General features: G+C 38.1%; 1 protein-coding gene across 1 annotated transcript in view; it reads left to right on the top strand.

The window, feature by feature from the left end:
* Nucleotides 1-13,525: 13,525 nt before the first annotated feature.
* TRAK2 (trafficking protein, kinesin binding 2) overlaps nucleotides 13,526-14,976 on the top strand; it is a 50,273-nt gene continuing 48,822 nt past the window's right edge. The window contains exon 1 of the mRNA XM_006889146.1: nucleotides 13,526-13,616. Within this exon, the coding sequence (XP_006889208.1) occupies nucleotides 13,526-13,616 (91 nt within the window). The remainder of the gene's footprint in view (nucleotides 13,617-14,976) is intronic.

The raw sequence follows: 14,976 nt of genomic DNA, 5'->3' as shown, positions 1-14,976 counted from the left end.
ACAGAATTTAAAAATCGCAAAAAGTTAGCAGACTGAAACCATTTATTATAGGGACAGAGTTTTTAATCTTGGGAAGATGTCATTATAGTCTTTATGTTATAATTTAATATAAGTTACTAGTCATAGTAATGATCTTCAGTCATCAAATTCTTTTCCTTTATTCTAAGAAAAAAAGTATATATAAATGTGTGTGTGTGTGTGTGTGTGTGTGTGTGTGTGTGTAAACGATAAGATTTTTCTCATTACTGTGTTTACTTTTAGAAAGAAAATACCTTGCCAGCAATGTATTCTAATTTAAAATGTCTATCAGTTAAAACCCAAACATTTTAAATTGCATGGATTTCATTAAATTATTTGTGTGCAGACATATACAAATCCATGCAAGGTATATGTAGATTTTGTGAATTGTTCTCAGAAGAACTGTCATTGTTTCAAGTATTCAACATGTTTTATGTTCCTAAGTTCATTTCATTTATTTTCTTCATTATTAATTACAGGGATATAGACCTTATTCATTTAACAGATACTTATTGAATATGTGTCATTTGAAAGACATCCAATTCCTAAATAGCATACCTCTAGAATCTCTGAACTTTGATAAATGACAGTGGTTGTAGAAGGGCTTCGGGCCTTTTTTTCATAGTGTCACTATGAGTTTTGCTCGACTCGATGGCAATCAAGAATAGCAGCAATATATAAGAAAACGTCAAAGTAATTTGAATGAGGAGATTATATATAATATATTGCTGAGATATCTATTGCTGTTGTTCAAGTCGCTTACGACTCTTGGGAACCCTATGTACAGTAACTCTGAACCCTGCATTATCCTGAGCCATCCTTATTGTCTCTGACACACACACCTACCTCCATTATCCTACTCACTGAGTCAATCACCTCATCGAAGGTCTTCCTCTCTTGCAATGTCCCTCCGCCCTCCCAAGCATGACATCCGTCTCCAGGGATTAATCCCTCCTTGCAACATGCCCAGAGTATGTAAGATGTAGCTTCAGAATCCTTGCCTCCAAGGAGCAATCTGATTTCACCCTCTCCAGGATAAGCCTGTTTGTTCTAGCAGTCCAATGTATATTCAGTACTTTTCTCCGCACCACTGCTCAAAGGCATCAGTTCTCCTTCTGTCATCCTTAGTCATTGTCCAGCTTTCTCATGGATACCAAGTCATTGGTAATACCATAACCTGGATCAGACACACATTAGTCTCAAGACTGACACCATTGCTCTTCAGTACTTTGGAGAGATCCCTGACAGCAGACTTTCCCAATGAAATTCATCTTTTGATTCCTGGCTGCTCGTACCAAGTATGTCGATTGTGGAGCCAAGCAATCTAAAACTGTTAACAATATCAATCTCTTCACCATCTATCCTGATGCTGCCAATTGGTCCAGTGGTAAGAATCTGTTTTCTTGATGTTGAGCTTCAATCCATATTGAAGGCCGCAGTCCTTCATCTTCTGCAGCAAGTGCTTCAGGACCTCCTCAGTTTCAGCAAGCAAGGTTATGTCATCTGCATAATATATATTGTTGATGAGTCTTCCTCCAATTCTGATGCCACATTCCCAGCCTCCGGGATGATCTGTTCTGCATATGGTTTGGAAAAGTATGGAGATAGAACACATACCTGGCATACACCATTACCAATTTTGAACCATGCACTGTTTCTTTGCTCTATTCTGATGACCACCTCCTGGTCCAAGTATTGTTGTTGTTGTTGTTATGTGCCATCTAGTCGTTTGCGACGTGTAGCAACCCTATATACAAGAGTCCTAAACGCCGTTCTATCCTGTGCCAACCTCGCTGTCTCAAACACATTCATTCCACCACTCCACTCACAGAAACGATCCATCTCCTGCACGGTCCCTCCACTCTCCCAAACATGATGTCCATCTCCAAGGACCAGTCCCTCCTTGCAACATGCCCAAAATATGTCAGACGAAGCTTCAGAATCCTTGACTCCAGGGAACATTCTGGCTTCACCCTCTCTAGGACAAACCTGTTTGTTCTCCTAGCAGTCCATGGTATATTCAACACTCTTCTCCAGCACCACAACTCAAAGGCATCAATTTTCTTTCTGTCATCCCTATTCACTGTCCAACTCTCCAATGCATAGCATGTAATTGCAAAGACTACAGCCTGGATCAGGCCCACCTTAAGTCTCCAGCCTGACGTCGTTGCACTTCAGTTCTCTTAAGAGATCCCTCACAGCTGACTTTCCCAATGCAACTCGTCTCCTGATTTCCTGGCTGCTGTTACCAAGAGTGTTGACTGTGGAACCAAGTAAACGAAAACTGTTAACTATCTCAATCTCTTCACCATCCATACTGATGCTGCCAATTGGCCCAGTGGTAAGAATCTTTGTTTTCTTGATATTGAGCTTCAATCCACACTGAAGAGTACAGTCCTTGACCTTCTGCAGCAAGTGCTTCAGGTCCTCCTCAGTTTCAGCGAGCAGGGTTGTGTCATCTGCATAATGCAGGTTGGTGATGATTCTTCCACCAATCCTGATGCCACATTCCTCCTCATACAGCCCAGTGTCTTGCATGATCTGTATGGAGACAAAATACATCCCTGACAGACTCCTTTCTTGATTTTGAACCAACCATCTCCCTGCTCTGTTCTGACGACTGCCTCTTGGTCCAAGTATAGGTTTCGCATTAGCACAGTCAAATGTTCTGGGATTCTCATTCTTCTCAGAGTCAGCCATAGCTTGTTGTGGTCCACACAGTCAAAAAGCTTTTGCATAGTCAATGAAGCACAGATAGACATTCTTCTGGTATTCTCTGCTTTCTGCCAAGATCCATCTTACATTAGCTATAATATCTTTCATTTACTCTTTTCTGTAGAATGCTTGTCTGTCAGATACTATTATATAGATTTAAAAATTGAGACAGAGTAGGAAGAAGGATTGGTCATCCACTTCTGAAATTACAGGCCTTCGGAAACCCTATGTACAATAGAGCACACTTAGATTATCATTTGGACTAACAGACATGGCAGTTGAAACTGAGATCTTAGAAATGAAAACACGGAGAAAGAAACAGCTGTAAGGTTCAAGTATAGGTTTCGCATAAGCACAATCAAGTGTTCTGGGATTCCCATTCTTCTCAGAGTTAGCCACAGTTTGTTGTACTATATATCCCACTGCAAATTATTCCCAGGCTTATACTCAATTAAAACTAATATGCCTGCATTAGCTTTTTGATACTATAGAACATCTCATTAAAAGGAAAAGTAAAATTCAGATTTGAAGTGTTTTCCCCTTTAAGAACAATGTACACTGCATTGAAACAGATGAGGGAAAAAACTACTTAAAAGGAATATATGATTAGGTATTATTTGCATGACAACAGTCCAGGATAAGAGCTGCATGGTAAAGTGGACTGGGGTGGGGGATAAAGAATTATACAATAATGAAAGAATGTTGTTTTTTTCCAAAGAGAAAAGTGAACTGGGTGGGGGGTAGGCAGGGAAGAAAATATGCAACAATGAATGAATGGAAATCCAAATTCTCTATACATTTTCATTAAAATATCAATTAAAAATGAAAAATATGATATACATTAAAACATGCACAGATCACTATTGCAAATACATGCAACATTTGGATCAGCTCTCTTACTTCCAAAAGCTTAGCATATATAAGCCATTTAAGAGCAAACTGAGGACTGTTTTTATCTGTTTAGGAATGAATATATAATTTTGAAAAAGAAAGAAGAAAACTGCCCGGGCAGGTTTATATTAGCATTGTCTCCATTCTTGTGTGTTTTCAGGTTAGTTCCAGTTTGAGAGTTGTCACCCGTGTGACAGGGTAGAACTACCCTGCAGGCTTTCCTCAGCCATCACTCTTTACAGAAGCATATTGCCAAGTCTTTCCCCTGTGGAGTCATTGGTAGGTTCAGACTACCCACATTTTGGTTATTGGTAGCTTTCTACTTAACCATTTTGCAAGGGAAGCTCCTCAGTTGTCTTTGAGACTTTTCAAAGCACATGCATTCCTTGTCCTCCACAATCTCAGTCTTTTGGCTGTAGAGTTTAGAGTTGAGAGCTTCCAGCTTTGGAAAAACACAGACTTGGGCTTGATTCTTGGCTCAGACTAGCTTCAGCAAGTTAATTAACCTCTAATCCTCAGCTTCCTTGTATTTAATAAATGAATATCCAAAATGTCACAGGACTGTTACAAGGATTAAAGGGGATCATAAGCATAAAATATTTAATACAAAGACTGGCACATATTAAGTACATAGTCCGTTTTAGCTCACTGCCACCAACTTGACTAATAAAGAATAAAACTGTCGCTTACAGTTTCCAAGGCTATTAATCTTTATGAAAGTAGACTGCCAGTTCTTTCTTCCTCATAAATGCTGGTGAGTTTTGACCCAATCTGACCATTTGCCACTGTGCCTCTGGGGCTCTTTTTAGCATTGTTAGCCACTGTTATTAGGAAAAATTGAATTTGGAGGGGACTTGAGGATATATATTTTTATAAAGTAGTTTTCCCTTGATTTTAAGCTTTTGTGACTTGATTTATATAGCAAATTAATTTTCTGAGCAATAATTCATGCATATTGGTTTGCTAGAGACTGGCCTAGAGCCCATGACCCTTCATCACCCTAAGATCTGGATATATTTCTGTATTTTAATTAGAGAGTATGAAGAACTAATGAAGCATAACGTGTGTCTTTTCATCACCATTACAAATTAAATACAAAGGTATTTAGTTTTTCTAAGTTTATGAATGTCAATATATAAGGCATTGTAAGTGTAAATAGGGAAAGGAAATATGCCCACTAGCATGCTTAAATTATGTTACTAAACATTTGAAAATAAAAATTCAAACGTTGATAACTTTTCTTAGTTGCCTTATTTAGACGTTTAACACATTGGAAAATGGAAAATTCATTTTTCTGGATGGATAAATAATAATTTAAGCACTATAAAATATTCTTTTAAATATTTTCTTGTAAAATATAGCTTTTAAAAAAATTAACTATTGATTGTTAATTGGTTGAAGGTTTACAGAACAGATCAGTTTTTCATTCAAACAGTTCATCACCTTTTGCTTTATAACTATTGATTGCCGTTTCCACAACATAACATCACTCATTTCACTTCGGCCTGTTTTTCATTTTTTCATTCTTCCTTCTTCCTTAGTCCTTTCAGCTTTCTGAACTTTACCCTTGGGAATATGCTGCCATTTTGATCTTAAATGGTTGATTACTCAGAGCAATACTTAACCTCTTTAGGGTTGTTCTTCCCTTGTAGACTCATTTAACCAAACAGGGAGCCCAGAGGGTGAGTTCAGTCTCAGACAGTCCCAGATCTTAGGGTGATGAAGGGTCATGGGCTCTAGGCCAGTCTCTAGCAAACCAATATGCCTGATAAGCTTTTTATGACTTTAAGGTTTTGGTTTTATTCCCCCTCCCCCATCCTTCTCCAACTCTATGCACGGTCTTCTGATCTCCAAGTCATAGAGGCTGGGGTTTCTGTGGTCTTGTAGTCCTTTGGATTAATAGTTTACATGCATTTTTTTTTTATTTTCTTCAATCTTCTTTCTTCCAGGTGGGAAGATTTGAATAGTTACACCTTCTTGGCCTTTTTTTGAATAATTAAAGAACAGAAATTAAAGCATGAATTACCATTTTTATTGTGGTTAAGTTCGTATTTTGATAACTGTCATTGTACTTTTGTGAGGACTTGACAGTGATATATGAAACAGTGGCTTCTGATATACTTACGATCTTGAAAAAAAATCCCTAATAAAATTTTTCTTTTTAACTAAATATTTGCCTAATGCTTATAAAAGGTCATGTGGAATGTGCATCTGTTGAGCTGTGTAATGTTTCCTGTAAAAGGAATCATTGATTCACAAGCAAGTAGTATGCCTAGAAACACCCCCCCCACACACACACACACCATACCTATAATGATTTGACTCCTCAGTCGAGTTTACTTTTTAGTGATTTGAACCTTGATAAAATCACAGAAAATTCTTAGTAGTCATCCATTATTTTTTTCTTCTCTGCTATATGCAAAGGCATTTTTGATTGTGTGGATCACAACAAATTGTGGCTAACCTTGAGAAGAATGGGAATCCCAGAACATTTGATTGTGCTCATGTAAAAACTATGTTTGGATCAGGAAACAGTTCTCAGAATACATTAAGGAAACACTGTATGGTTCAAAACCGAGAAAGGAGTGCATTAGGGAATGCATCCTGTCTTGATACCATTTCAGTTTGTATACAGAACAGATCATGTCAGAATCTGAGCTTTATGAGGAGTAATGTGGCATCAGGATTGGAGGAAGACTCATCAACAACCTGCGATACACAGATGACACAACCCTACTTGCTGAAACTGAGAAGGACCTGAAGCGCTTGCTGAAGAAGGTCAAGGACTATAGTCTTCAAAATGGATTGAAGCTTAATGTTGAGAAGACAAAGATTCTCACCAATGAGCCAGTTGGCGGCATTGTAATAAGTGTCATTTTTTATGCAGCCATTATTGTTTCAGCATTTTTATTTTGTAATATTTTATAAACATTCCAATCCCCACTTTGTCTCCCAAATGCAGTGCTATTCTTGCTATTTGGTGCTTTTGCATCTACTCCAACTAACAACATCTCTATATACAACAGTAACGAAAATAACCTAATGTTGTGCCATCTTTCCAGGCTTTGCTGTGCTTAAAAAGCTGTTGTTGGAGTTACTGTGTTAGTCCATTTTATTGAGGGATTACCTCTTTTATACTGACTCACCTTTTGCAAGCATGATGTCCTTCCTCAGGCACTGACTCTTGCAACACCCCCCGGGTGTGTGAGGTTCAGTCCCACCACCTTTGCTTCCAAGGCGCACTTAGGCTGCACTTCCTCTAAGACATTTGTTTGTTCTCTTTGCAGTCCATGATATATCCAGTATTCTTTGCCAATACCACAACTTACAGGCATCAGTTCTTTGAGCTGCCTTATTCAAAGTTTGATTTTTACATGCGGATGACATGGTTGAAAATACCATGGCTTATCTTAAGCACACCTTAGTCTTAAACTGATACTTTTGTTCTTTAAGACTTTGAAGAGATCTTTGACAGCAAATATAGCAGCCATTGCAGTAATGCTGTTTGATTTCTTGGCTGCATGTTGATTGTGGAGCCAAGAAAAATTAAACCCTTGGTGGCTTCAATCTTTTCTCCACTTATAATGATGTTGTTTATTGGTCTAGTTAAGGATTATTTTTTTTCTTGATGTTGAGGTGTAATCTGTATAGAAGGCTATAGTCAATATAGCAGTATTAGTGAAAGATAGTTAATGGGTACAAAATGGAGAAATTGAATATATAATTGGACAGTAAGAATGAAAGACATTTCCACAATGTGTAAAAGATATATCTTTATGATGAAATATAAATGTTGGAATTATTTCAGCAGAGAATTATTGTCTGTTTAGTTAAAGGTTAAGTCAGGTGAAAGGTAGAGGTTCAGAAATTTAAAGGTGAATGAAAATGCTGCTGTGGAAATTTATCAAATAGTCACAGATGACACCATGGATACAAGGCTGCTTCTCATTGCAAATGAAGATTTTGTGTTCCTGAGCAGCTAGCTGATCACTCCCTTCTGCTGGCAGAGATTATAGCAAGAGAGTGTTATCTGTCTCGACCAGATGTTTAATGTAAATAAAACAAGGGCATTTGGAAATATACCAGCTAGGATGAAATGTGAGCCCTAGAGGCCTTATTCCTGATTTTAGACTTCCAAACTATTAGATTTGACAACCTTTGGGGATCCAACATGTTTTTAAGTAGAGCTGTCTCTGTATTTTTTACTCTAAAAACTTACTGGTCTTTAATTTCAATAGCATTTTTTTAAAAGGCTGATAAAATATTTACTAGTAGCCAATCCTATTTCCTCAGAGTGAGCTTTACAGTTGCCAAGAGGATAACTGAGTTAGTGGCACCATTCATAGGGAGCTGCACTGCTAACCCAAAGGCCGTGCCTCTTTAATGGTTCAAATCCACCAGCAACTCTTAAGGCAAAAAGATGAAAAATCTCTTCTCCTGCAGCTTACAGTTTCAGAAACTCAGTGGAACATTAGCTTGGTAATTCTGACTGGGCATAAATGCTCATTGTTTTCAGCTCTTTTTCTTAGCTCTTAGTTTCCTAGAGGATTCTTTCTGTGTTTCAGTCTCTGATTGTAAAATTTCTGTGGTTTTTAATAAAATATTTGATGTAGCTCTTAGGGACCTCTCAAAGGTACTCAGGAGCAACAGTGTCTCTCTGGAGACTAAGGTGCGCCGGATACAGGTCATGATATTTGCAATCGCTTGTTATGCATCAGAGAGTTGGACAATGACTAGGGAGGACAGAAGGAGAGTGGATGCTTTTGAGCTGTGGTGCTGGAGAAGGGTACTGAATGTACCATGGACTGCCAGGAAAACAAACAGATTCATCTTGGAGAGGATTAAACCAAGCTACTCCTTGGAGGCAAGGATTCTGGGGCTTCGTCTGACATACTTTGGACATGTTGCCAGGAGGGACGGGTCCTTGGAGAGGGACATCATGCTTGGGAGGGTGGAGGGACAGCGCAGGAGGGGAAGACCCTCTATGAGATGGATTCATTCGGGACTGGGGTAATAGGGATGGGTGTGTCAGAGGCAGTGTGGTTGGCACAGGATAGAGCAGGGTTTAGAGCTGTTGTGCATAGGGTCGCTGTGAGTCAGAAATGACTCGACGGCACATAACAACAACAACAAGGTCAATTAGTGAGACAGTACTTAAAAAACGCTAACAGGAATATGCTCCTTAGAACAGTCAACTAGATGAGCCCCAAAGGGCAGCATGTGTCCAAAACCAAAGATGAGAAGGCAAGGGGTGACAGGGAGACTAGACAAATGGAAATGGGGCACCCAGGAAGAAAATAGAAATACTGACATACTGCAGAGTCAATCATATGAACTATTGATTGGAAAACTAGTCTTTGTGGGGGAAAAAACCTATTCTAAATATAGGAACATGGTTGTTTCTGTGAGTGAGTGATCTTGGATCTAGTCTTTATGGAAGCAGATCACCAGGTCGTTCTGCCACAGAGCAGCTAATTGGGTTTGAGTGACTAAGCTTTGGATTAGTAGCCAGGCACACTGCACTATCAGGATTTCTCAGCAACATGGTGACTTTATGTTTTTGAAAAAATTGTATTGCTTGTGTTTTGTGTCGGTTAGGTTGCTCCTGCATTTACAGCTGTTTCTCTAGTTGGTGACTGATGTTCTTCTGGCTCCAGGGTACATATCAGCAGCCTACATGGGTTTCTCCTACAAATGGAACTAAATATTCTCCCTTTCTGACTGTATGCTCCAAAGTAGAGTACATTTCTACTCTGTTTTACTACCACAAAAAGAATTTCAGCTATTCTCTTCTTCCTTTCATTCTTTTTTCTCCTTTGGGAAAACTATGAGTTTTACAGTGCACGTAGACCCAGAAGCATGGAGTTTGGATCCACCAGCTGCTCTAAGGGAGAAAGATCAGCAGTCTCTGATGTGCAGTTTATTGCCTCTGAGAACTCACTGGAGGGTCAGCTGTGGACCAATTCCAACTCGATGGTACATAACAACACCTTGATCTTTTTACAATGTCCTTAAGCAACTAGAACTTATTTTAATCCTTGCGTTGTTGTTGTTGTCATTGGGTACGACTCAGAGTAGCCCTGTGAATGACAGGTTAGAATCCTGTCCTATCCTGTGCCATCCTCATCATCTCTGACACACTTGAGCCCATTCCTGCAGTCCTGTGTCAGTCCATCTCTTTGAGAGTCTTACTCTCTTTTGCTGACCTTTCCATGCATGATACCCTTTTCCAAGGAATAGCTTCTCTTAGCAACATGTTCAGAATACGTAAGATGAAGTTTTACCATCCGTGCCTGTAAGGAGCACTCTGGCTGCCCTTTTTCATTCTGATTCGTATGTAGTCCATCAGGTGAGGTCCATGTGTAAAGTACCTTTTGTATATTTTAAAAAATGTATTTGCATGTGTAGTTTTGCAATATTTACAAATGAATTTGCACTGAGAAATAGTTGAATGAATATGTGGTCAAAGTGTAGATAGTAGTTTTGCATATTTTAACCTGTTATATGGTTGTGACATTAATGGAAGTAAATTTTTTAAAGGTTCTACATTTCTGTTTTAAATAAATTCCTAAAGCATTATTTGAATAATGAAAAAGAATTTTTAAAAAAATTTTAGTTGTTAATTAAGTCCTTACATTTATAACTGTTTTCCTAGGCCTCACACTCTTTATTTAGATGATGTTTTCCTGTGCTGTTTTAATCTTTTTTGTGATACTGTTGCCACTGTTTTAAAGGAAGTATCAAGATTTTTTTTAAGGCAGAGTGTCTATATTTAGTCACTCATTGTCCCATGACTGGGCTAAACTATTTAAGTCATTAGACATACTGGTTTTTCCTGCCAGCAACATTTATATTTTGAACATATTTTGATTGTTACTCTTTATTTTTATTTCCTCTTAGATGGCATGAATTACAAAGATTTCTTTTAAAATAATCCATACTTGACTGTGTGGTTGTAAAGATAAGCAACAAAGTTATTCCTGAAAAGACCGAATAAAGATCTAATGTTAAAAAGTAAATGGCACTTAAGGAGGTACAAAGAATGTGTGTGTGTGTGTGTGTGTGTGTGTGTGTGTGTACTGAAAATTTTATTGTCAGATTAAATTTCTTCTATTTTTGACTCTGCAAGCTTTAAATTTATTCATGTGTCAGAGGCATGGGACAGGGTGGTGGGGGGGTATAGTTAGTGGTACTCAACTAACTCCACTCATTAGAGGGCAGGATATAAACACCATGTGACTTCCAGTGCTGAGAAGAGATGCAGTTAATGTAGGTGTTAGGTGATACCCAACTTTTTGTAAGGTATACAGCAATATCTTCATGATAATAAAATAGTCACTGTTGGGTGATAGTTAGATTAATAATTAATACTTGCATAACATTTTACTGAATGCCAACACTTTGCTCCAGGAGCTTTAGATAGATTAACTAATTTAATCCTTCAGTGACCCTCTGCTGTAGGAGCTATTATTAGCCTCACATAATTCATGTAATCCCATAGCTATCATAAAAAGATCCCTGGTGGTACAGCACATTGGGCTGCAAGCTGAAAAGTCTGCAGTTTGGATCCATCAGCCACTTCAAGAGAGAAAGGTAGACAATTTTCTTCTGTTAAACCTCAGAAACCCAATGGACAGTTGCTTTGAGTCGGAACAACTCAACAGCAGTGGGTAACTATCTTAAGGTAGACTCTGGTTCATTTTGCAGATAAAGAATCTGGCGTCCAGAGAAGCCAAGTAACTTGTCCAAGGGCATACAACTAGTAATTAATTGACTAAAAAACTGAGATTCAAATGTAGGTGGGCTATCTCCAAAAACAGTATTTTAAATGTGTGGTCAGCTGTATAACATCAAGATATTGGAACCCTAATCCCTTAAAATTTGCAAATAGTCATTTCAGTGGCAGCAAGAATTTTACAGGTATGATTAAGTATCTTAAAATAGATTCTTTTGGGTAATCTGATTGGACCTTAAATGTATTCACAAATGTTTTCATAAGAGGAAGGCAGAGGGAGATTTGGTAGCAGCAGAAGACAGTGCAACAATAGAAGTGTAGAGAAAGATTTGAAGATGCTGCACCTCAGACTATGAATATGAAAGAAGGGACCATAAACCGAGGAGTCAGTTCTAGAAGTTAGACAAGGCAAGGAAGTGAATTCTCTAATAAACATCTGGAGGGAGCACAGCTCTACAACACCTTGGTTTTGATGCAGTAAAACCATTTCATTCTCTTGATCTTCAGAACTATAAAATAGTAAATTGGTGTTTATAGAAACTACGTGATGATTTGTTACAGTAGCTTTTGGAAACTAATATAGTTAGCATGCTGTGAAGTACTTATATAGTTCGATTACTCATTAAAGTCAGCGTTCCCCAGATTCCATGGAAGAATGAACTGCAGTAACATTTTCCTTCAGTAGTCACAGCTTTATAAAACTTGTTACTTTATTGTTAGAAGCTGTTTCTTAGTACTTATCTCTTTTGATATGAAGATTGTATCCATATAATATTTATACTACATCTATTCCATAGGAAAAAATATTAGTTATTCTAAGTTCAAAGATGACTGAGCAAGAAAGTTAAAGAAATATTAGGATAAAATATTTTTTCCCTCAGGCCCAAATGATGGGAGCTAATATTTGACTATCTACTAAAGCTAGGTATTTTTCATATCTTAGCTCCGTTATAAAGGGTAGCTAATGACAATGAAGGACTGAGGCTCAAAAATGGTAAATGTGCTTAAGGTCAGAAACCAGTAAATAAGCTTGAAATTCAGTTTTGTCCAAAGCTAGAGTACAGCCTTGACCTCCCGGGCGACATCTGGCAGTGTTTTTGGCTGTCGTAACAAATAGGGATGGTTTGACAAAATTCTTCTAACATTTGGTGAGTAGAGGCCTGGATTGCTTCTAATCCTTTTACAGTGAACCCAACAAAGAATCACTGAGCTCTCAACATCAGTAATACTGGGATGGTGGTTGCTTGGTGCTGTTGAGTCAGGTACAACTCATAGCAACACTATAAATAACTAACTTAAAGGATTCATTTTTATCTACTTGTTGGATAATTAGTTGCTTTAGAGTTTACAGTATATATCTATAACTTGTTACAGTCTGCTCACAGCTGATAGCTTACTACTTCATGCATGATATGAAAGCCTTAAAACAATATCCTTGCATTTTTATGTTTCTGGCCCTTGTACTACTTTTGTTACCTGTTTTGCTTCTATATATGATAAAGACCCTGTAAGATGTTAATATTTTTTCCTTCAACTAGTCAGTTCTCTCTTTAAATTTTTAAAAGAGTTTAATGAATTTCAACTCACACTAAACTGCGCATATTTAAGCCGGACACTGATGTTTTGACATATGCATGCACATGTGAAATGATCAGCATGATCAAAATAATGAGCATTTTCCTCAGCCCCTCAGCCTTTCTGCTTTGACACTCCCTTTCTCAGCCTCCAACAGTTACTGATCTACTCTTTGTGTGGTATACATTATTTTCTAGAATTTCATAAAAAGGAATCATAATGTGTATACTCTTTCGTTGTTTTATTTTTTACCTTTCATCCAGTGTAACTATTTGGAGATTCATCCATGTTGTTGTGTCTGTCATTAGAAAAATGATGAGCATTGCTGGTAATTGCGCTGTTGGTTTTAAAGAGCATGCTGAATTCTAAAATCACTTGTTCTGTCCCTTGTTTTAGGTCACAGCTGCCCGTGGTATGTGAATGACATGAGAATGCTCCTTGCTGCACATCATTAACTTGTCCAAAAAATTATTTTAAAAAAGAAAATCCATATGACCAGATCCATTTCTCTGTTGAATGGCTTGATGGATTTCCTTTACTCAGATATATACCAAAGCTGCTCTTCTCAACCAAAGCAAGAAAACATCCTGCATGAATCAATCCCAGAATGCCATTTTTACATCATCAACAGGTGAAGAAAACCTCATGAATATCAATCACAGAGACTCGGAGAGCATCACTGGTAAGTAGTTTAATACAGATTAGAATGCTACAACTCAGTACAGTTCAGTGTACAAGACCTGCCAGGATGAAACTTCCACTTTCTAGCATGTTGTCAGGGACAGACTTATTTAATGTTTCCTATTTCTAGTATTTCCATTGGCATTATCATAATCTGTGTGGTCTGTATCCCTTGTGTCATTTTATCTCTGCAGGGCAAGGACAGAGTTACTTGTGTTCATACAACTTGCAAGCCCTTAGTAACGTCTGACAGATGAGAAACTCTCAAGGACTATAGAGTGTTTAAACATCGGTGGTTATTGTTGCTGAGTGCCAGTTTCATCTTGCAGGGATCGTTAAAACTCTCTTCCTCTCCCCTCCCCTCCCCACCCCCCATCCCTGCCCTTTTTCTTTTGGCCTGATGGGAAGGGAGTTGTGGTGCTGTCACAAAGATGATGCCTTTCTGGCAGTTCAGATTCACCAGCGGCTCCACAAGAGAAAGAGGGACAGTCTTCTTCACTCACGTGATTACACTTTCCCAAGACCTTCTGGAGGGTCAACTATGAGTTGGTTCTGATGACAGCAATGATTATGAGTTTACTGTTTATTTAAAATTTTTTAATCTTAAAATCCATCTAACCCCATAGGTTAATAAATTTATTTCTAAATAAGCTTTATGTTGTGTTGTTGTTTTCCAGAGAGTCTGGAACTGACCTATATATAGAATAGTAGGTTTTCATAGGCAGTTTGTTAATCACAGGGGAGGAGATTGCCTATCCAATGGCTTCTAAACTGCGTGCGTTTGGGATTGCAGTGCAGCTTCTTGCCATTAGGCCACAAGAGCTCCCAAATAATAATAATTGAATTATTATTAAAATGGAACTCTGGCAGTATATAGGGAGTTACAATGCTAATTCAAAGGCCACACCCCTCTTTTGGTTCAAATCCATCAGCAGCTCAAAGGCAGAAAGATTCGGCATCACTTTCTGTACAATTTACAGCCTTGTTAAAAAAAAATCCAGTGGAGACTCTGCTTTGAGTGGGTTCACACTCCATGGCAATGAGGTGGTGGGTTTTTATTAAAATAAAGTATGCCCAAAGCACCTATGAGATATCATCTCACCCCAGTAAGAATAGCAAAATTTAACAGAACAGCAAACAAATGCTGGCAAGGTTGTGGAGAAGCTGGAACTCTCATTCATTGTTGGTGGTAGTGTAAAACAGTGCAACCACTATGAAAGGCAGTATGGCGCTTTCTCAAAAAGTTGGTAATAGGAATACCATTTGACCCAGCAATTCTACAGGGAATATACCCTAAAGAAACCAGAACTGCCACCTAAGCAGATATATGCACACCCATGTTTATTGCTGCTTTGTTCACA

Source organism: Elephantulus edwardii, unplaced genomic scaffold, assembly GCF_000299155.1.
Source record: "Elephantulus edwardii isolate Elephantulus edwardi_28Jun2011 unplaced genomic scaffold, EleEdw1.0 scaffold00075, whole genome shotgun sequence".
NCBI lineage: Eukaryota > Metazoa > Chordata > Mammalia > Macroscelidea > Macroscelididae > Elephantulus > Elephantulus edwardii.
This window is presented reverse-complemented; position numbering and strand designations above follow the sequence as displayed.